General features: G+C 42.1%; 1 protein-coding gene across 3 annotated transcripts in view; it reads left to right on the top strand.

The window, feature by feature from the left end:
• The window catches only part of MB21D2 (Mab-21 domain containing 2), a 111296-nt gene extending 88130 nt beyond the window's left edge, over positions 1–23166 (top strand). For all 3 annotated transcript variants that reach the window (XM_047733098.1, XM_047733113.1, XM_047733108.1), the window contains exon 2: positions 20278–23166. In XM_047733098.1, coding sequence (XP_047589054.1) covers positions 20278–21542 — 1265 coding nt within the window. In that variant the 3' untranslated portion in view covers positions 21543–23166. The remainder of the gene's footprint in view (positions 1–20277) is intronic.
• The last annotated feature ends 1096 nt before the right edge of the window (positions 23167–24262 follow it).

Below are 24262 nucleotides of genomic sequence, written 5' to 3'. Positions count from 1 at the left end.
CTGGGCGATCTATGCCAGCTCTGGGAGGGGCCATGATGTTCCGTATTTTGGGACCTGCCCGGAGCCCCAGTCCCTGCTCATGTTCTGACCATAGAACCACACATTTTTAAATTTTGGAAGACCTTAGAAATCATCTTTAAATCCCTTGCTGTATGGAACACTAGGGCCCAGAAAGGTCAAGTGTGTATCCAGAGTAGGTCAGAGGCTAACCCTGGAAAACCTCTGAAGTAATGGCTGTGTGTTAGCATTTTCCAGAGAAACGGAACCGATAGAACATAAAAGGAGATTTATTATGAGGAATTGGCTCATACATTCATGAAGGCTGAGAAGCCCCACTACCTGTCACCTATAAGCTGGAGGCCTAGGAAAGATGGTGGTGTGATTTGGCAATTTGCTCTGAAGGTCTGAGAATGAGGGGGAGTCTATGATGTAAATCCTAGTTTGAGGATGGGAAAAGATGAGAGCTTGAGCAGTGGGGCAGAAAAAAGGGGCAAATTCCTCTTTCCTCCACTTTTTTTTTTTTTTTTTTTTTTTGGTCTTCGCCCACCCACACTGGAAACGGCAATCTACTTAGCCCAGTTCAAATGCTAATCTCATCTAGAAACACCCTCAGGGGCACACACACAAACACTCAACCAGAAATCCGGGCATTCCCTGATGATCTCAGGTTGACACAAAGGCAGATTTGCTACCCTGTGCTTTTTGTAATTGTTGATCATGGTACTTTGTTCTTACAGAGTATTTTCTAACTTTTCAAAGTTTTAATTTACCTGTTTCTTTTTTGACCTTCATTTGACCTCACTGGTAAACAAACATTGTTCCTTCCACAGGTGAGCAAATGCAGGTATGACAGCAAATGACCTTCCCTATCCCATGGGGAATTAATGGAAGATCCAGAACTAGAGCCTAGGTTTCTTACCATGCGTCCCTTCTCTTTCCCACAGTTGGATTATAAATTCTGTGGCTGTGCTAAATCACTGATTCTCAAAGTGTGGTCCTGGACCAATAGCTTCAGAATCACTTGGGAGCTTCCTCGAAAAGCAAATTCTTGAACCCTGCACCAGAGCAATGAAGTAGGAACCCGGAGGGCCAAGGTCCAGAATTCTATGTCTTAATAATTTCTCCAGATGATTCTCCATAAGTAGTCAGAAAACCACTGTGGTGGATACCTGGTGGCTCAGTGGGTTAAGCCTCTGCGTTTGGCTCAGGTCATGATCTCAGGGTCCTGGGACGGAGCCCCGCATCTGGCTCCCTGCTCCGGGGAAAGCCTGCTTCTCCCTCTCCCCCTGCCTGCCGCTCCCCCTGCTTGTGCTCTCTCTCCGTCCCTCACTCTATGTGTGTGTCAAGTAAATAATTTAAAAGAAAAAAGAAAGAAAACCACTGTGGTAACAAGACAGAATCTGTTTGGCATCTGTGATTTCACCACCTTCTGCTTGTATATCAAAGTCATCAGAGTACAGGAGGGATGGCATTAAGTTAAAACTGACCATAAAAATTAGTACATCTGTCTTTTTCTCTTCCATTTCCTACCCACCCCACCCCGCAGTCCCTTCCTCTGTCATCCTATCAACCAAGGACACTGTGGTAACTTTTCATTTAAAGTGTCTTCTGTTCCTTACAAAGCTGCCACAGTTTGTCATGAGCTTTCATTCATTCAACCCACATTACTTGACACTTAAAAAGCACAGGGAAACTAAAAAGAAAAGAACAAGGAGGGAGGGAGATGGTTGAATAGATAGATAAATACTGTTACATTTCTTTTAAAAAAGTCACATGCTCAGATAAGACCAGTGTTCTTTACTGACTTAGAGAAGTGTGAAAAGATGCTATTTTAAAGAGAAAATTCCAGGGGTGCCTGGGTGGCTCAGTGGGCTAAAGCCTCTGCCTTCGGCTCAGGTCATGATCTCAGGGTCCTGGGATGGAGCCCCACATCGGGCTCTCTGCTCAGTGGGGAGCCTGCTTCCCTTCCTCTCTCTCTGCCTACTTGTGATCTGTCAAATGAATAAATAAAATCTTTAAAAAAAAAAAGAAAATTCCATTTTCTCAACATCTGCAAATTTCTAGAAACTATATTGAAATCTTTTTGAAACTTTTTCTCCACCAGGCCTCATAATAGTCTTGTGAAAGAGGTGGTAGTATCCTCATTAAAAAAAAAAAAAAAAAAAAGTGAGGAAACTAAAGTTTCAGAAAGTCAAGTAACTTCCCCAAATGTCACATAGCTAATAAATCATGAAGGAAGTGTTCACATTCTAGCTTTTCTATATCCTAAAATCATAAGCTCCCTGTCACATCATTCACGCTATCTCTTAGGCATCTTTCTTTTCTGTGTGCCTTTTTCATCCTAAAGCTAAGGAATTTTGTCAGTGGATGTGTGACATCCCACCACTTGAACAGGATTGCTGCAAACAGCATGTGGGCATTTCAGATTCATCAGTGACTAGTACTGTTCTGAAACCCAAATCCATTTTATGACTCACTTTGAAAGCATCTCAGTAAAATCAAGTGTGAATTAAAAATTATATCCAATCTTCAGGCCTTTTTCTTATTTTTTTTGTTGGAATCAGTCCAACTGTTCAAAAAAAAAAAAAAAAAAAAAAGAATGAAAGAAACTTAGGAATGCCCGACCTCTAGTGGAAACACTGCAAACTTCCTGTGGTTTTGCTGGAGGGCTTCTCCAGACCATCTCCTTGCCATGTTTAAAATGGAATTCTGGAATTTCTGACCTGAAAGCTCCTCTTATGATAAGACTTGGGTTTGTGCACAAAGATCATTTTTGTCACTACCTTAAAAATGGGGTTTCTGCATCTCAAATTCACACTACACTTGGCTTTGAGTCTTTTAATGACCTTTCTCAAGCACACACCATCTCTTAAAAAGAATTCTTATTATTTAGTCTTTTCCCCACTTACCTATAAATCCTAATCCGACTGGATTTTTTGGAAAGGCCACTGTATGAATATGAGTGTCTGTATTGAATTCATTGTGTCTCAGCTTGCCTTTGGGACAGGACAGTTGATAGCTTTGGAAACTGTACACTTCTATCCGAACTGTGTAATCTTTGGTTTCGGGAACTGAGCTATAATCGTGCCCATCACCACAGGTCGTACTGCTTTGCTGCCAAGTCGCCCCACAGCAGATACTCACTGACCCACATATGTGCTCCCAAGTGAGGAGAGGCATGTGCCAAGAGCCCTCAAGGATTCTCAGTTGATTGCACAATTGCTTTGTCCAAGTTTAAGATTAAAGAGGACCAAAATCAGCCACTATCTCATGGGTGGAGAGAGATAGAGGATGTGAGAAAAGAAACTGGAAGAAATCTAGCCCCCAAAACCCAGATCTTTTTCATTCGAAGCAAAATGAACAAGTGGGAGGTTGCAGGCATTAATGAATCCCCCAGACATGAGGAATGAGAGATGTCCTCTGTTTCCTGAATCTCAAATACTGTCATGTTTCCAAAAGTTTCATCAAAGTTGTGTCTTTCTTGATTTGGAGAACAGGTAACCTCAGCTCTTAAAGATTTTAGAGAATTCCTGGGACGACAAACCCCCTCCTTTATCTTGCCAATTTTGTCTTTCCTGAATCCATGCAATTGAACTGTCTGCTTTGAAATTGAGGGACGGAGCAGACAGTCTCAATTTTTAAAAGCATTTCAATATTGCTAGTTTAAAACACATATGTATCCTTGGAGATTATGTATCAGTCCCGAGTGGGGACTGGGGACCCATATTTTCCACAAACTCCTGGTTAGGGATCCACCTATGGAGTGGAGAGAGCCCTGGATTGAGGACAAGGACTTGAGATTCATTCCTAGCACCTGTGGCAGGTGTCCTGCTGTGTCACTTTGGCCTTTTGGGCTTCAGCAACCTGCTCTATCCCATAAGAGTATATAACCTTGAAAGTCCGTTCTGGTTCTAGTCATCAGTGATCCATTTATACCGCTAAAACTTTGTCTCCAGGAGTCCAAGAGTTACTGAAATGGCAACCAATTCAAACAATAATCTTTAACACTACAAAGTTAAAAAAAAAACCCAAAACCCTAATTTCTCCCTTAATAGCCACCATGTTAGTTCACACTGGCTAGAGTATTGAATCGCCCTTTTCAGCCCCACACCACTGATTCTTGCTCCATTTTTTGATTGTTGGAAAACAAGTAGAAGTAGAAGAACAAAGCTATCTCCCCAAATATCACTTTCCCACTTCATCATTAAGAGATTCACTTTCTGACTTTCTCTTTGACTTTCCCTTCTTTATTGTGTAGGCACTGATTTAAAAACACTGAAACAATTTGACCCTCTTTCAAATTATCTACTCATGCTTTTAAACTGCAAATTTCAACCTCCGCACAAGGCTTTGACTGGTTGTTTTTTAAGTCTGGCTTCTTTTGATGTGAACGTTTTCCAGCTCGAACAATAAAGTATGTTTTTACCCAGATACTAAAAGTAATTATCAGGTAGACAATTGTGGCTCTGAAGTAGATTCTGCTCCTTATGAGTCTGTCACACTGTCAGTACTTTTATTCTGTGTCTGTTTTGCTTGGAAATATTCTTCCTCAAATTACAGGTATGGGTGTAGTTATACTAATGCAGACTTTGGTGTGGAACATTCTGATTTTATATAACAGGAAAACTTTTAAGACATTAACGGAGTTATTTTTTTAAATAGCAGATTTTTAGGATGTCGCTACTTTGTTGTTTGGAAACTTGATTGAGGGTATTAATATTTGAAATAAGATTTATTTAAATGAAGATAAAGGCAATGTAGGCAAGGGGTCATCGCTATTAATATATTAGGCATTACAGCAACAAGCCACATGGAAAATTGATTAATAACTATTGACTTGGCACTTAAAGAGAAGTTATCTCCTAAGAATGATCCAAGTTTATTTTGCTGGTAGATAAAGAAAGAGGGCATGTTATCAATAACCCAGCCAGTGTAGGCATAACCAAGACCTCTAGGCTTATGGTATGTAGACAGCCCCTAACAGAGCCGACTTTACATTTCGAAACCTCTCTTGACCTTCCTACCCAACCTGCAGCAAACCAATTAGTAACCTAGTAAGGAATCCAAATGACACAACTTCCCTTCTTGAAGATTATTGAGGGTGATCAGATGAGCTTTTCATCTAATTTAGGCCAGAGAACCATGGAGATATTTTGTGCAATTATATTTGCTGGTCACTTATCCGCCAAGAGCCTCAGTTCCCATGTCTGCACAATGAGAACTCGAATGCTTTTCCCAGAATGACTGCTGGGGAAAAATGAGAAAAACACAGGCCATTCTCTGGAAGTTGCAAAACATACATGTGTACGGTACACATAGTGTAAATCAGTATTTGTTTTGATTTTATCGATTGAAGGCAGGTTCAAAAATCAGTTTCCTTTTTATTAATAACCTGTTCTTAAATCTTTTAGGGTACTTATTTATTTGTAGAATAAGCATATAATAAGAATCCATTTTCAGAAAGAGAAGGGCCTTGACCTCATAACATCAAGGACTATTTCCTCTACCTTCTCTGTACCCCTTATTCTTGCCACCTGAAACTGTATTCAGTGGAGCTGTGCTTTGCTAGCCTGTACCTTACAGCAGGTCGTCAATATACTTTGCGAGTCAGTTGTCAATCACATTGCCTGCCCAGACAAAGCATCTTTTAAGTCTTGGCTGAACCTAGATGGAGCCTGTGAGCTCTTGAATTACCAACAGATTTGAGAGTCCCTGGGTGGTATCTTGAATTAAGCCGCCCCCCCCCCCCAGGTGGGTTGCTTGTAATACAGTCTTATCAAATCTTACCCCTTGCTAAGCCTCTGTTTTCGGAATTTTGGAGGATGGGTCCCAGCGGGATATGCTTGGTAGATGAATAGGGTATGGGCGCCATCTCCTGGCAGTTATTAGAAATTGCTTGGTAAGACAATCCATTTATTTATGGAGTTTTTTCTTGCTCATCAAAAGAAAAATGCACTATTCTCATTTTTTAAAAAGCAGTCATTAGACTTTGATCTTAGAGCACACTGTAATTACATAGTAGCTTTTTTCCTAATCTCTGGCTATGATTGTTGGCTAAAAACTGGTGCTTTGGAAAATGTCCTCGACTTAAATTATTCTTGGAGAATGAGAGATGCCTTTGTGTAAATACAGCATAGTGAGTTTATGGCCACCTCATTAACAGGGTCCTGGCTTCCCCCTTCCATCTCTTCTGCGGATGTGATAAAGGATTCCTTTGCTTGCAGATAGAGTGGCTCTGGAGTCTTTCATTTTGTCTAGAAATGACAATGTCAAATTGACTCTATCAGTCTAAGCATAACACCCTAGCAGTTTTCATCCTGGAAGATTCTTATAAACTTCATCTTTAGTCTCTACCATCTCTTCATTCAAGTGGCATCTGTTGAGTTTCTGTTGTGTTAGCTTAGGAAATACACAGGTCTTCAGATTGAGGGACGCCAACAGGCCAACAAATAATTGATAACTGGTCCAAGCCCTACACTAAAGAAAGTGTGGACAAAGGTCATTGAACAGAGAGACTAAATAGGTCATTTGCAATTTTTTCCATACAACTTAGAGGCACAGAGGCAGAATAATCCCAGGTGGAGGCTGAAAGAGAAGGTTATTTTGGTTTGTGAATTTGGTTTGACCTTTTCCATATGAATAAGGCTGATGCACTTGAACAAAGCTCCATTCTGAAGATTGGTTCCTGCAGTATACTGGAAAGCCAGGCTTTTTCTCCTCAAACCTTACTCCCCATTATTTTCTTTGTAGTTTGAGGAAGAAAGGCCTATTTCAAAGTAACATATAAATTTTCATCTCTCCAGAGGTTTCCAGAATTAGAAGAGGTTTTAATGTGTCCTTTGGGAAATGAGAATTAGAGTGTCAACAGAGCAGTAAATGAATAGGCAGGGTACGAACTGCAAATGCAGTGGAAAACAGGCTTGTCGAGTGAAGAAAGGTGATGAACTCTGAGAGTTATGCTCAGATGCAGTTTTATAAGCCACATATCCTAGATCTGTACCTTGATTGTGGGAAAGAACAAGGAATTTTCATTGGCTTATGCTTCTGTTCTCATGGACACATCTGACGTGTTATAATTTTACCCAGAATTATCAGAGATGAGCCTATCTAGCACTGCTGCACACACACGCACACACACACACACACACCCCTCCAGAAACCAGAACTGCCTCAGTACAGTGCTGAGAAGCACAGGGAAGGGAATAGAGCCTTTGTAACAGAGCAGAGAGAAAAGCCAATAAAGTGTTTGTTATTGAGCTAATGAGCAGAGTGATCTTGGGAGACCCTCTGGGAAGTTGTGTAGAACCCATTTTAGAGTTGTCCCAGCAGGTATGGGGAAGCTGGGACATTTACTTATGGATTCGTGGCCTCCAGTGGGTGAGGATGGCCACCGGGGGTGTCCAACCTTGTGCATTAAGTCCCAAGGACTTTCTGGTCATGCCAGAGTTGATCTGGCACTCAGACAAAGGAGAAGACTCCCTGGCCGAGGAGGGAAGCTGCCAGCTTTCGGGAAACTGCCTCCCGCAGCTGAGAGAGCGGGGCAGGGTGTCGGCAGTGTCTGCTGCCTGCGTGCACAAGAGCACGCACGCCACACACTCGTCTATTCACATGTGTCAGAAGAGAGGTAAAATGAAGTGAAGTCAATAAAAGTAAGGAATTTTTATTAATTTTATTTAGATAGGAGAATGGGTGGTTGCAGTTTTAAAAAGGTCTTTGGGGGGCGCCTGGGTGGCTCAGTGGGTTAAAGCCTCTGCCTTCGGCTCAGGTCATGATCTCAGGGTCCTGGGATTGAGCCCCGCATTGGGCTCTCTGCTCTGAGGGGAGCCTGTTTCCTCCTCTCTCTTTGCCTGCCTCTCTGCCTACTTGTGATCTCTATCTGTCAAATAAATAAAATCTTAAAAAAAATAAATTAAAAAAAATAAATAAAAAATAAAAAGGTCTTTGGGGGCCCCTGGGTGGCTTAGTGGGTTAAAGCCTCTGCCTTCAGCTCGGGTCATGATCCCGGGGTCCTGGGATCGAGCCCCGCATTGGGCTCTCTGCTCCGAGGGGAGTCTGCTTCCTCCCCTCTCTCTGCCTGCCTTTGCCTACTTGTGATCTCTGTCAAATAAATAAATAAAATCTTTAAAAATTAAAAAAAAAGTTCTTTGGCAGTTAGTCCTGAAGTGTTTATGGGTGAAATGATATGGGATTTACTTTAAAATATGACAGGAAAAAAAAAAAAAAAGAAGTGGGCATAAGTGGAAAAGCGATGGCAATCATAATTGTTGAAGCTGGGTGTTGGCTACATGGTGATTTGTTGTTTTATTATCTCTACTCTTGTGTATGTTTGAAATTTTCAAAAGTAAACTGATTTTTAGGCCATCACTAGCAAATGATGATTTTAAAATCCTCTAGAGGGGCCTTCTTTATATACATTGGGATCATTTTGAGGTAATGTAGCAACTCTAAGTATGCAGTATAGACCACAACCCTAAAGTCCAGTTTTAAGCCACAGTGTTGTATTTTCTTTTTCTTTTTTTTTCTTTTTTTAAGATTTTCTTTATTTATTTGACAGAGAGAGAAGGATCACAAGTAGGCAGAGAGGCAGGTGAGGGGCAGCACGGGGTTGGGGGGGGGGAAGCAGGATCCCCACCGAGCAAAGAGCCCAATGTGGGGCTTGATTCCAGGACCCTGGGATCATGACCTGAGCTGAAGGCAGAGGCTTAACCCACTGAGTCACCCAGGTGCCCCAGTGTTGTATTTTCTTGGGCTGCTGGGTCACAAGCAAGATATCATTTAGGCTCAGGGATACCAGATGGTTTTTGGTGTTTGTTTTTTTGGTAGGGGAGGGGGCTGTGTTTAGAGAAGGCACAGAATTCCTCATGTTTCTTTCCCCCGGCTCTCAGTGTGTCTGAGCTTAGTTTTACTCAGAGAAGAGGGGTGACTCTTATAGATACTGTGTCAGAAGAGAAGGATTTTCCTACTTCAGAACTCAGAGCTTACGGCTTTGTGGTTGTGATTTCCTTTGGTCATGATGCTCTCAGCGACTATCAATTGTGCTCCCCAACCTAGTCATAGAAATTTAGGGGATTTGACTTTAAAATGAAGGCTTCCTGTTAGATTAAAATATGTAGGTTGGACTGTGCATCTAAATAGGTTGGAATGTTCTCAGAGTTTGTCCTGGGGTCCTCAAAGAATGCCATGGATGTTGTTGTGATGAAAACACTTGTGGGATACTCTCTGAAGATGGTCTAAGAGTTAAAGTGTGCAACACATACACGTGCGTGCACATGTAGCTAGGTGTCACAGCACTGGATAGCTTTTTTTTTTTTTTTAAGTCACTTTTAATCATGCCTTTCCTATGATCCATGACCCACTTTGTCATATAACTCATTCCTCAGGGATGGCTAAAATCAGCTATTCATCTGCTTTGGAAATCATTTCATTCCAAAATAGAATCCATTTTATTTTTAGATAGAGAAATAAACTTCCACTATTTCCTGTAGTGTCGTACAGGGCAATTTTAAAGGCTTGAAGATATTAAATTGTTTGTTCTCTTAGAAGAGCACTCTTAGTGGTGGAAAGGAGCATAGGATGATGAAAAGACTACGGAATCAACTTGAATTTGGATCCCAGCTGGATTGTCATGATCACGAACAACTTATTTGACTGTTATTTATCCTGATTTTCCTGTCTGTAAAATGGGGCCAATATCATGTACTTGAATATGCCAAGAGCATTGGATGAGATAACAGATAAAACATTCTGCTTAGAGGCCCCTGGGTGGCTCAGTGGGTTAAAGCCTTTGCCTTTGGCTCAGGTCATGATCTCAGGGTCCTGGGATTAAGCCCTGCATCAGGGTCTCTGCTCAGCAGGGAGCCTGCTTCCTCCTCTCTCTCTGCCTGCCTCTCTGCCTGCTTGTGATCTCTGTCAAATAAATAAATATAATCTTAAAAAAAAAATTCTGCCTATGCCTTAATGCATCATAGAGCTGATTCTCAGAGAGCCGTGCTTTGAAAATGTGCTCTATAAAGTCAGTCCTTCCATTGCCCTTATGTGTTATTGCGAGTACTGTGCTCTCCCCTTTTAACACTGGCAGAGGTCAAAGGATGTGATCACAGCTGGGCTGCAGGTTAAAAACAGATGAATAAACTCGGTGAGAGACCATAGCGGCATCGAGCATGATGTGCGCCTTGGATTTGTTCCGGCCACTGTTTCTGGGGCCCCTGTGGCATGGCCACAGGTGGCTTCGGGACTCTGTCGTTGTCTGTCCTCAGTAGTAGCTTCCTCACATGTTTGTATTTTGGGTCTCCTGCTCCACCCCCCAAGATTCTGATTGATCATCCCTTGGGACAGGAAATGCCCACTTTCCACTGGCAGCATTGTCAGAAAACTCTAAGATGGGTCTTTCACTGACATATGAGACAGAATATTTCTCTCTCTTTGTCTTCTGCTTCCTGGAATCCCACAGGTAAAGCCCATTTCTTTACCAGGGCAACTCATAAAATATTTGAAGGCAGATCCCGTGGCCTTCTCGAATGTTCTATTCTTCAGGCTTAATGATATGCACTCCTCTTCCTCTTCTATGTTTTGGCTAGTACCTTTATTTGTTTCTGTAAGTGTTATTATCTCAGTTTATAATTATATATTCATTAGTGTGTGATTATTTGATCAGTGTGAGAGCTGTTCACATGGCTCTTCAAATATTTCTGGCTCTCTACCTTCCCAGCCAGAGGTAGAATTGCACTTTCTCCTGTAAGGTGAGTGAGACCATGTGACTAGTTTGGGCCAGTGATTTATGAATGAAAATGATACCGGTGTCATTTTTAGGCCGGAAATGAAAATTACCTGCTGAAAAGAGATTCTCCAGGGCTTTCTTTCTCTGCTCTAGAGTAACTGTGATGTTCTAGATAAGGCTTCCTCTATCCACCTGGGTCCTGGATTAAGAAAAGAAGAGCTCCCCCCCAGCCAACACCTGATGGTCACAAAGACTGAATGAAAGAAGACTTTGTTGCTTTCTGCCACTGAGGCTTTAACTTTGTTACTCAACATTAACTACCTCTCTCCTGACTGATACAATTATATCAGTCTTTCTCGCTACATGATAAGCATTATGCAGTGAAGGCTGTGTGTTTCTCTTCACCAGCTAGCATAGTTCTGGCTCAGAAGAGACACTAAGACTGTGTGCTGCATGCATGAATAAATTAAACCTGAGTTTTGAATCCCATCGCCATCGTTTCTGCCAGTTCCTGAACTTGGCTTACTTCATCATTTCTCTTCTAAAATGTAGACAGCCCTCTCCCCCAATCCAACCCAGCTTTCCAGTTTCAGAGAAATTCAGTGGTTTTCATAGCATAGACGTCCTCAGAGGGAAAAGGAGTGCAAACCACCCCCACGGGGATCACAGGCAGAGGCGAGGGGGCTACAGCTGACTTGATTCTGAACGTCATCGCAAGCTTATTGCTTCTTTTGCAGATCAGGAGAATGGTGATATGGTCATCACTGAGGCGTTTCTGTGTCCATAGATAGCCATTGAATACCATATTGGCATTACACTTGCTTTCTACTAGCTGTTGTTTTTCTCTCAAGGATGAGCCTTCTAAAGTGAAGACTCCTTATCAATTGGCAATGCGTAGCTTTCAGGCCCTGTTGCAGCTGTGGGAAGCTAGCAGGTGGGACTAATAAGATGTCCCTTTGGGTTTTGCCATTAAGTTCTGATTGGCAGAAACCATGAGTTTTTAAACTACCTTAAGAACTAGAAAAAAAAAAGGCAAGACTTAGGAGATAGGGAAAATATATTGATAATGTGTGTTGTATGGTGTGTGTGTGTGTGTGTGTGTGTGCGCGCACGCGTGCGTGCTTAGAACCCTCTCTTTATTGGTTGCCAGGTAGGTATCAGGCACGTGCTGAGTAATTTAGTGTGCATTTTCTTGTCTTATCCCTGTGACTACCCCACTAAAATTCGTTGTCATTCCCCAACTTCATTCCCCAGTGGAGTCCCAGAGTGGGTTAATCATGTTGGTCATGGGTGGATTGGACTTGAACTCAGGCCTAACTCATGCTCATTATGTTCAAAATAGCTTAGTAGACTTTGACAAATCTCACCAATTTTTAGAACTTTAATTTTTTAAAAAGAAAATAATGAAAAATTAAGCTTTTTTTTCACTCTGACTTTTGAATTATTACTAAGTGATCTTATAGATATGTGCTGACAGTATTTCATATTATATTGTGTGGCAAATTCTGTGATCTCCAAGATAATGGTTATTGGGGCACTGGAGTTGATGGGAACCATTCATACACTCAACAAGCAGTTGCCTTCTGATCCCAAGATCTGTGTTAGTCACTGCGGTCATAAAACCTGACAATGGAAGCTTATGGATGATCGACTGTGACAGTATCTTCCATTTGCTGAGCTTCTGTGCCAATTAGGGTGTCAAATGCTCTATATTGTTATCCTGTTCAGGGGGGAAAACAACCCATGAGCAGGGCCTGCTATTCAATATGCGTAGAAAGTGCGAATATAAGAATTCAGATCGAGGCCCTCCATGGGGGCCTGCAGGTTATTTACTCTGCAGGGCACTACTTCAGAAGAAACAAGAAAGGGCTGAAATCCGCCTGCCCTTTACTTGTCAAACTGTGCTCCATGCCACACGATGGCACTCATCAGAGGAAGCCTCTGGAGGCTAACAGGAGCCTGAGTGCAGCGAGGGGAGAGAATACTCTGTTCGTTTCACTTCCTCTAACGTGTTTTGTACATCTTGCATGTGCTAGAGGCTTTAGACAGGTTAGGTTAAGTCTTTAGAATAAGTCTGTGGAATAGGTGTTGTTTGCTCTTCCAGTTTTATAGGTGGTGGAGAAAGGGAAGAACATATGGGGAAAATGAGCGAAGTATCTACCATGTGCTTAGGTATTTCATATCAACTCCAAGTGGGCGGTTTTATGGTTTGTTTGTTTGTTCGTTTGTTTTAAATATATGATGAATTGGAAGCTCAAAGGTTAAATAACTTGTCTGGCTTACTTAATGACAAGGCCAGATTTAAACCCAAGCCTGTCTTACTCCAACGCTCTTGCACACATATCTGGATAGAAACAAGGAAGGAGCAAGTAAGAGAGACCATCTTGTGAAGAGTCATCTTTTGAATCAGACCTGTGACTATATGTATTTGGTCGATAGATCATTATCAGGGGTACCTGGGTGACTCATTTAGTTAAGGGGCTGCCTTTGGCTCAGGCTCAGGTCAGGATCTCAGCCTCCTGGAAATGGAGCCCCGCATCAGGCCCCCTGCTCAGCGGGGAGTCTGCCTGTTCCTCTCCCTCTGCCCGTTACCCCTGTTTGTGTGCTCTCTCTCTCTCTCTCTGCTCCGTCTCTGTCAAATAAATATATCTTAAAAAAAAAAAAAAGTGGGTCATTACCATATATGAGTTAATCAGTTTTCTAAAAGATTTAGATAATGTTACATGCAGTTGTCTCAGAAATTATGCCAAATAAAATGGGCTCTTTGCCTTAAGATTATTGCTGAAACTATTAATATTAATGATCACTCAGCAGGTTATTAAAAAAGCTGAGAACTTTGTCGGAGTCTTCCTTCTCTATATTCTGTGTCTTACAGTCAATTTATTTTAGAATACTAATAGCTTCTTGCAAGACAGATAAGGTCTGTTCTCCTTATGACTATGGATGCTCAGACCTGTGCTGCTGCTTGTCCAAGGTCACTCCACAGCTTTGACCAATGAAAGCACAAAGATGACACTTGGCCTTGAGACCCCCTGCTGGTTCCCTTTCAGACCATTCTACATTTATGCCAAGTTAGGTTGTTGTCTTAAGGAAAGCAGTAGGTATATGCCATTCTGACCTTTGCAACAATTGTGGGAATAAGACAATGCTGTTAATCTCTCATGAGGGCTATGTGACCGTGAATGAGTTAGTTCTCCTTTCTCAACCTCAAATTTTTCACCTGCAAGGTGAGGGACTCCACATATATGATTTCTGGCCACAAATGAGGAAAATACTAAAATCTCCCCCAAATAGGCGTCATTAAAAAATCCCATTGAGGGGCGCCTGGGTGGCTCAGTGGGTTAAAGCCTCTGCCTTCGACTCAGGTCATGATCTCAGGGTCCTGGGATCGAGCCCCACATCGGGCTCTCTGCTCAGTGGGGAGCCTGCTTCCCTCCTCTCTCTGCCTGTCTCTCTGCCTACTTGTGATTTCTCTCTGTCAAATAAATAAATAAATTCTTAAAAAAAAAAAATCCCATTGATTTGGTGCCTTTCTTAGAAGGTGGCCATGTCTACTTCTCAAGATGTCATTAAGCTTGACAAAAATATTTATTTCTTTGAAGTATAAATCAGTTGTTATAGGAAGGTTTTATATTATTTATTAACAACCAATAGACTGTTCCCCAAGGAGATGTATCAGAGTCACAGAAGCACTTTGTCAGCATCGTTCCACCCCGTTCCCTTCCTACTGTTGAGTCACCGCTATAGTAAGGCACTGTCATTAGTGTGCCACATGAGTTTGGGTGGAAAAGACAACATTTTTTAATGAAATGAATATTTAAAAAAATGAAAGAATATTGTCAAGATACTTCAGTCTTTTTTAATCTACATAAAAATCTTTGCTGTACATAGTCAAAGATACAGAGACAAGATTTATCTAATTCTGTAGCCTTAATAATGAGATATAAACATTTTAGCTCTTTGACCTATCTCTGCACCCCTAACATAGGTGACAGCTTTGTTTTGTTTTGTGTTTTTACGGAATCTGCACAAGTACCAATTTCTTGTGTCTACTTAATATTTATTAAATTACCTCCCCCACATACCTCCTGGAGAGAAGCTGTGAGTCTGTAAACCATACCTGAATGATGTGTGCTTAACAATCTGGCATTATGGGCTTGAGTGATGGCGGCTTGTAATTTGAATTTGGTTGGATGTGATAAAGTTTTGTTCACTAGAATATAAGGGTGTCAGGACCAGAGTTCCATTTTTCACTTGATACTCTAAAGATAATCAGCAAAGGACTAAGTGGATGACATGGAAGTCGTTCCTTAAACGTGACAGTGTAAACAGAACCCAGGTCCCTCTGTCCCCTGCCCCAGGGGAGGGACAATCACTGAGACATGGAATGTGCAGCTATGAAGGGGTCTCTTCAAGGAGACAGCCAGATGAGGAGGTTGGGGGGCAAGCCTAAAATCCACCTCCCCAGGGAGGAGGGGAAATGGGGAAGAGTCCAGGATTTCTTTTTTTTTCTTTTTTAAGATTGTATTTATTTATTCGACAGAGAGAGATCACAAGCAGGCAGAGAGGCAGGCAGAGAGCGAGGGGGAAGCAGGCTCCCCACTGAGCAGAGAGCCCGATGCAGGGCTAGATCCCAGGACCCGAGCTGAAGACAGAGGCTTAGCCCCTGAGCCACTTCAGGTGCCAGGATTTCTAAAGGCAAGTGGAGAAGGCACTGGGTAAAGGGGAGAGGAGCTATGGTGTGTCAAGAGGGGACAGAGGAAGTTACTGAGCACGGGAGTGTTAACTTCCTTTCTTTGCACTGAAAGAGGAGGCCAGGGGTCCTGACTGGTCTGGTTGGCTTTTTGATGAAATCTTAGGTCTCTGCAAAACAACGAAACTAACACTTGGTTATCTCAGTGTGGGGCAAGAATATTAGGCTACAGAAACGTGTTGGCCGACAGCGTTCCTGAGAACAAGCAGATTTGGGTAAAAGAGTTGCCGCCTGGCTTTATACGCCCTGTTAACTCATTAGTTACTGGTTTCACCAGTAATATTAAAGTCTTCTTAAGTAGAAACTACTAAATAAAGCAAAATCAAAGAATCCATTACAGGAGGGGAGATTGGGAGGCAGTTTTGTGTTTTTAAGAGCAAACATATTCCCTTGCTTCCATGAAAAAGACCCACCAGGGCACGAAGCCATTTCTCAGGCAGCAAGGTCATTGTTATATGTGATTCTTCCTTTTGTTCTCACTCACGGTTTTGGATAAATTGCTAATAGTTAAACAGCCAGTCACTTGATCTCACCCTCCTGTAATTACACAGAAATCCTTGGATCTGTTCTGAGAAGGCACTTGTTGGAACTAGTGCCTGTGTTCGGAGTATATGGTTGAATTTTTTTCTCTCCTCTGCCTTTTTCCCTCCAGCCCGTGGCTGTGTTTTAGTTGCGTGGCAACCCATCTGCCATGATAGCTGATGTCAGCTCATTTTCATTTAAACTTAGCCCAGAAAAGTTTTTCAAGAAGGGCATTTGAGTAGAATGCTGGGCAGGCTCTGGTTTGTGTTACCAAATCATTGGTGAAACTGCAGACTAATGGGCTCCGGTGGCCTAAATGTAAATGTGGGTGTCACAGGAGATCAGCTTCCAGAAATACGTGGCCTTGGGGACTTTCCTTCTACCTTTTAGGAGTTTAGCAAAGAGCCTCAGTAATATTTTCTTTGCTGCGAAACTTCTTTCTGTCCTTTAAAGGAGTAGGTGTCCAAAATTAACCGAACTCCTGATAACGGAGTTTAGCCACATACTTTCATGACTTCCGAAAGGAGGGACGACATTTTAACTAGGTGCAAAAGCCACATCTGGGAGGAAAAAGAATATTTTATTACCAGCAGGAGTGTTCTAGTGTATATGCTAAGGAGTGAAAAACATGTTAAAACTTCTTTAATCCAGTAGAGGGCAGAAGGGAGTTTTAGCTTTTCTTACCTATGACTATTCAAACCAAAATTGACAGTCCAAGGCAAAATTCAGCAGCATGTTTGTAAACAAATTCTACCCAGCCTGTTAATGCACAACTTATTCTGGTTGTCTAGACAAGTCCTTGCTAGTATGCTCAGAACCAGTTTGATCCTGTCTAGGACAAAATAGAATGTACAGAGTTTTGAATCATGGATACCTAAGAGGGAACAGTGGTTTGGTATCCAAATTATAATACCACTTCTAATTTTTTCAGCTCTTACTTATTAATCATAACACATTTCAACATGGTTCCTATGTGTATTTATGGCACCAAGTGCTAGAATTTAAACATATTTGAATGAATGATGAATAAATTATTTCATTATCAAATGTTTATCTTTGAAAGTAACTACCTGCCTGTGAACTTATAATATAGTGAAAATGATTTTCCCACCCTACCCTGGATTCTGAGAAACAAATCTTATCTGTTCATAGCTATAGCTAAAACTCTGAGTGGTAAGATTTGTTACATCATAAAGATGAGGTGAATACTGAAACATGACAGTTGAGAAATGAATCTTGGGTTTGGTGTTTACCATAACTTTCAATCCTTGGTTACTAAATTTGGTTTTTGAAAACCGCTTTTAAAAGGAAGATAAATTTTTCATGCTGACTTACAGCGAAGGCTGTTTTTGCTTGGTTAGAATGTAGTGTCTTAGATTGGGTTCCTCAAGAAGCAGCCTTCGAATGGAGTTAGGGTATTTATTTATTTATTTTAGAAGATTTATTTAATTATTTATTTGAGAGAGAGAGAGAGAGAGCGAGCATGTGCGAGTTGGTGGTGGGGAGGGGCAGAGAGAGAAGGAAAGAGAATCTCAGACTCCGGGCTCCAACCTACGACCCATGAGATCATGACCTGAGCCGAAATCAAGAGTTGGGCACTCAACCGACTGAGCCACCCAAGTGCCCCTAGGATATTTATTAAGAAGCCCCTCTAGGATCAGCGACTGTGGTAGAAAGTAGAGACCCAAAGCAGGATCAGGGAGAGGAGTGGCCACAACCCCCCTGGGAACTCTGGATTTGAATAATTCTTCAGAGTATCCTAAACATTGTATTCTCACATTGATGTGTACCCCCTACCCTCACCCCAAACACAGGACATCACTTTGGTTGAGCTGGCTCTTTGCAGCTAGTCCTTAAGGGATTACACTGACAGATTCCCAGCAGCTGAGACAGGAAGTCCTTTACTGGAAAGGGATCTGGGTGGCACAGCACAAGGCGTGTGAGAAACAGCCTCAAAAGTCCAGTACACTGGATTCTCTTTCTGACTAGTTGTGGACTCTTTTTTTTTTTTTTTTTAAGATTTTATTTATTTATTTGACAGAGAGAGAGAGATCACAAGTAGGCAGAGAGGCAGGCAGAACCAGAGAGGGAAGCAGGCTCCCTGCTGAGCAGAGAGCCTGATGTGGGACTCAAGCCCAGGACCCTGAGACAGTGACCTGATCCAAAGGCAGAAGCTTAACCCAGGCTTAACCCAGGCAACCTAGTTGTGGATTCTTTAAAGTTGGATAACTTTTTGATTGCTTTAAGACAAAAGTGAAAGCTTGCTGTATGTCTGTCTATCTATATGTAAGGAAATGGTACTAAGTATGAGTTTTTCATGGTTCATATGGTTTGGAAAACAGGATTTGAAAGAATGAAAAGAGCATATTTTTATTTCATTTGAATATTAAATTCTGAAATAAAATGGTAGCACAAACACACATACAAGACTTATTGATTTGCACTGGAGTTGTTCTATGAATAATAAACTATGTTGATTAAAAGTAATTGCAGTGAATAAGGGAATTTTAGTTTGTGATAGTTCTTTGCAATCTTTGGAGAAAAGATTAAATTCAGTCTCAGAGAGAGCTGGCAGGGAGGGGACATTTGTACATCAAATTACATGTACATTTAGTCTAATTATTTCAGCTCTTCATGGGGAAGTCCCATTAATTCCATCCATTTCTTCCTTTGCCACCCGGTCACAGCTCCGGCTGTATGCTACTGGTTGCCGAGCCCAGTGCATGCCTACTACAGATTTGAGACATGGTCTGCACTCTTAAAGAGCTCACATTAACATCCAAAAATTACATTTTTTATGTCACTACCAATCTTGCCAGAAAACTAGACCATTTGGGAAGATATTAAGCTCCTGGTGCAAGAGAGGAGTTTTCTTAAAATTCAGCTTTTTTTTTTTTTTTTTTTGAAATCTCCAGTTTTGTTTTGTTTTTTTCCCCCATTGGCAATAAATATTTTAGTTGTTTTTGCAAAGACAGGCTAACTTTGTTCATTTTTTAATGAAAATGTCTACCAGATACCCAAGTCTGGATGCCCATAGTTGATCGGTTGTTCTTCAAAGTAAAAATGGTCTTCCATGAACAGAGCCACTAACTTAGCCCACAGCTCCAACACAGGCACTTTTCTTGAAGACAGTTCTTGTATTTCAGTATGAGGCAGAAGTGCTCTATGGTCACTTGCCATTTTGTTGCACATAACGTTAGAAAGGTAGCTCTAGAGTCGGGATTTAGGAAAAATTAACCCATTTTTCTTTTCCATGAGGGATTTTTCTTCAGTGCGGCTGAACTTTTTTTTTTTTTTTTTTTTTTAAATGCTGGTACATGTCAGCAGTAAAGAGTCCAGTGATTGCCATTGTGGTTTGATGCCACTGTCTTCACGAACACCTAGCACGGTGACCCGCCATTTGCTTTCGTCCCATCAAGAGTCAGTTCAAGTGTCAAGACAGTAAACAAGGCAAATGTGTTAGCGTTATTATGGGGAGAGTTGTGACCTCACTACCCCCTCGCAGTGTCTCACATGGAGTGTCCATAGCCCACACTAAGAATCCCTGGGATAGAGGAAGGTTTAAGCAGGAAGAACCTAAGGGTGGGAGGCTGCATGGGCGAGAGATAGAAGAGCCTGGCTTTATATGAGGGCAGCAGAGATGGAGAACAGGGAAGGAATGAGAAATGTTGCAGGGGTTATACAGATGAAATCTGGCAGTAGAAGCCAACAAAGACTCAAAGCTTACTGAGGTGTTCAGCCTGAGTGACCTAGTGGATGGCAGTGCCACTAACCAAGGTGATGACTGGGGGAAGAAGAGCCCCAGTTTATGATTTAAAAAGATACTGCTGGGGCACCTGGGTGGCTCAGTGCATTAAAGCCTCTGCCTTCGGCTTGGGTCATGATCTCAGGGTCCTGGGATCGAGCCCTGCCTGGGGCTCTCTGCTCAGCAGGGAGCCTGCTCCCCTTCCTCTCTCTCTGCCTGCCTCTCTGACTACTTGTGGTCTCTGTCTGTCAAATAAATAAATAAAATCTTTAAAAAAATAAAAAATTAAAAATAAAAAAAGATACTGCTCTTGCCACAAGAGGAAAATGGATCGTAATTCTCTCACTTGGTAAAGGACGCGTTCTGTCACCGACGAGCAAGAACAAAGTATGCTGCTGGCTGGACCTGTGCAACAGGCCAAGATCTGGTTTTGTACTTCTAACGAACAGTGGGTCTTAGAAACTCAGCATGTTCTGTGCTGATGCAAAGGACTCTGGTGTCTGTGCTTCCTCTAATAGTGTTTTCTTTTTCTGTTTCTAGGAATGGTGCAAAAGCTGGACCAAAAACTTCCAGTGGCCAATGAGTACCTGTTGCTCTCTGGGGGAGTCCGGGAAGGCGTGGTGGACCTGGACTTAGATGAGCTTAACGTGTATGCCCGAGGGACAGACTATGATATGGACTTCACTCTTCTGGTGCCAGCCCTTAAGCTACATGACCGTAATCAGCCTGTGACACTCGATATGCGCCACTCAGCCCTGTGCCACTCTTGGCTAAGCCTCCGGCTCTTTGATGAGGGGACAATCAGTAAGTGGAAAGACTGCTGCACCATCGTGGATCACATCAATGGTGCCACCAATTACTTCTTCTCCCCAACCAAAGTGGCCGACTGGTTCTATGACTCCATCAGCATTGTCCTGTCAGAGATCCAGAAGAAACCCCAGCGAGGGATGCCCAAGGTGGAAAAGGTAGAAAAGAACGGGACCATCATCTCCATCATCCTGGGCGTGGGGAGCAGTCGCATGTTGTATGATATTGTCCCCGTGGTCTCTTTCAAAGGCTGGCCTGCGGTGGCCCAGAGCTGGCTCATGGAGAACCACTTTTGGGATGGGAAGATCACCGAGGAAGAGGTCATTAGTGGGTTTTACTTGGTGCCTGCTTGCTCCTACAAGGGCAAGAAGGACAATGAGTGGCGGCTGTCCTTCGCCAGGAGCGAGGTACAGCTGAAGAAATGCATCTCTGGTAGCCTCATGCAGGCCTACCAGGCCTGCAAAGCCATCATCATTAAACTCCTGTCCCGGCCCAAGGCGATCAGTCCCTATCACCTGCGGAGCATGATGCTCTGGGCCTGTGACAGACTTCCTGCTAACTACTTGGCCCAAGAAGACTATGCAGCCCACTTTTTGCTGGGCCTCATTGATGACCTACAACACTGTCTGGTCAACAAGATGTGCCCCAATTATTTCATCCCTCAGTGCAACATGCTGGAGCACCTGTCGGAGGAGACCGTCATGCTCCACGCGCGGAAGCTCTCCTCCGTGCGCTCAGACCCGGCCGAGCACCTGCGCACCGCCATCGAGCACGTAAAGGCGGCCAACCGGCTGACGCTGGAGCTGCAGAGGCGGGGGAGCACCACCAGCATCCCCTCCCCGCAGTCCGACGGAGGGGACCCCAACCAGCCCGACGACCGTTTGGCCAAAAAACTGCAGCAGCTGGTGACTGAGAATCCGGGGAAGTCCATCTCTGTCTTTATTAACCCTGATGATGTCACGAGGCCCCATTTCAGAATCGATGATAAATTTTTCTGAGCATTCTGCTGCCTTTTTTCTTTTCTTTTCTTTTTTTTTCTTTTCCCAGGTTCTAAAACTCTCATAATGTGTAGTGTGGTTTGTGATGCTGACTTGCCGTTTTTTACATATCCAGCCTAGATTGGATTTGTTAAGAACACATTTTAAGTTTCCTGGTTCTGCAGGACGGTGCAGGCTCTGAAACAGTATATTACTATTTCATACTCTGCCTCTGATTTGGCTGTTTACTCTTTGTAGTTATTGTCACATTGTTTTTGGTTTGGGTTTGTTTCAGGGTTTTTTGTTTGTTTGTTTGTTTGTTTTAAGGAGAACTTGAGCCATAGATGAAATGCCCATGAATTCTCTTGTTTTTTACTGTTTCATGCTTTGTGTAAATTTGTTAATGAGGGTAGGGCAACAGATATCTTTCTGATGCTTCAGGATGCTATTTTTTTTTGTCTTTTTTTTTTTTAATTTTAATTTTTTTCAATGAGCTTTCATCACTACAGATATTTGAGAATCATCTGAACCTGGAAACTACCTGGTATGTTAGCTGGATTTATTTCTTTTGACCAGTGACCAGAGTAGTTTCCCTCTTTCCACCAAACAACGTAGACTTTGGAAGTGATAATGCTACTAGTTGTGTTTTGGAGCAACTTCATTGAATGTAATTTTCCTCAGATCAGAACTTTGGATGGTTTGGAGGCTGTGTTTGACAACTTTCCAAACAAAATTAAGGTTTCCAAATGGTAGTTTTAGTGTGTGTAATTATTTGAAGCCTTATTTAAATCCTATTAAAGAACATACCATTATAATTGTTATTTGCACTAATGAAATCTTGGCCATTGTCAGAGTTTCCGATGTATGTGTTTCAATATAAATTGACATCCACTGTTGAAATGCTATCATTTTTTTTTAATTTAGCCCATTTTTCTCAATCAATAGAATGATTCTTTGCATTTGTTTCATTCTCCTTTAATTGTGGGGTCCTGTTTTGCCTTCTTTGATATTCCTGGTTCCTGTCTCACTGAGAGAGGTTTGCAAAGCTTTACACCTGCTAAATGACCATCTGAAGCCGGAGAAAATATATACTTGATAGAGTAGTTGTCTTTGTATGTACTGCTTTGGGGGTTATAGAGGTAAGCTTTTTTTGTAAAGTCTCTTTGCTTCTACTGGGAGTTGTGGGGAAAACTGGCAGAAAGAATTTATAATCTCCAACAGAAGATAGCATGCCTATTCAAAAGCAGGTGTTTCTACAGAGCAGGAACGAGGACATATCTGTGGGTGGCAGCTTCGTGTGGAGGTGTCTTATCTTCACGAATGAAGTCGTTTGCCATGTTTAGGTGCCGCAAGGCATTGGCTCCTTGTTCTGGTATGGACTCATGGCAAACTGTGGTGTTTGAGAGGTCAGGGGCCCTGCTGATGTCTCAAAGGATGACCATGATATCTACTATTGGAAAGGTGAAGCAACATTTTGGATTTGATCTCGAATGTCCAGACTCACAGGTTGGATTTTGGCCAATTGAAATCCGGCATATGCGGTCTTGGGTTTTTGCATGGGAATTAATGTAATGCTTATAACTGAAAATGAAGTCATTCAACCATCTAAGTCAAACACAAAATAATAAACATACTGGCCTTGGAATTTTGTTGTTGTTGCTGTTGGTAGTTTGTGGTCCGGAAACTATTTTCTTATTAGTGAAACCAATAATCATTTTCAGTAAATACAACACTGGGTTTGCTGTTGTCTTTCAGTAGCATCCAGTATTATTTGTAGTGAACCTCCAGTGTTCCTTTGTCCATTTCCCCAGTTTTCCTCCTAGTATCTACCTATCCTCCACATGATCTATGTCCTTCTCATGAAATGACTCCATTCCCAGAGACGTGGTATGAACTGATTGACATAACCATTTCCTTAGCCACAGTGATTAGCCGGGGATTCATCATATAACATGAGCTGTTCCAATCAGGGACGTGCTCAGGATTCTGGCTTGGAATGCTGGGGAAGATGCAGGCCTCTGGATGTGGAAGACAAAGCACTTGGCCTCTGTCACCCTGAGATCTATCTTGACTAGAGCCAGCGCGAGGATGAAACTGACATTGTGTGATACTATGGAGAGAAGAGAAAGAAAACCATGAGCCATCAGACACTGTCACACCCCTCCTTTCCCCCGCCAGCCCACACTGAATTTTCTTATTAAATGAGTCAACATTTAGTTCTTTTAGCCACTTTAAAATGGTCCAACTCATCAAAATATTTAAACTGACATACCAAACTATTTCAGTTGCTGTGTGTCTCTTTTCTTTCTGTGGATAGGTATCAGGAATGTCTATATAATTTATCTAAACACTGGTTTATGCTATCTGATTTAATTAAGTCCAAAGAGTATCACAGCCTCTGTAACTAATAAATATGCATCGGTAGAGACTGTTAAAATTTATTATACTTTGACCATTATGTTACACTTCCTTGATTAAAAGAAACTGTTATCAACCACTAAAGTAGCAAGCATATTCAAAGGCATTGGTTCCCTTTAATGTCCCTATAAACCGCCATAACTGTGCTTTGAATTGGCCTCTCAAATACAATTAACAACATCTATAATATTTTAGATGCTGTGTTTGCAGACACAATTTCATTCCAGGTGTGATAAAAACCAAGTTTCAGTGATCCTTTTAGCATGTTTTTCTTTTTGCTATGTCTAGTCCTAGTAAGAACACTTTCTCCAAGGTATTGGTTA

This window comes from Lutra lutra, chromosome 1, assembly GCF_902655055.1.
Source record: "Lutra lutra chromosome 1, mLutLut1.2, whole genome shotgun sequence".
Taxonomy (NCBI): domain Eukaryota; kingdom Metazoa; phylum Chordata; class Mammalia; order Carnivora; family Mustelidae; genus Lutra; species Lutra lutra.
Note: the sequence above shows the minus strand (reverse complement) of the source record. Positions and strands in the feature narration are given on the sequence as shown.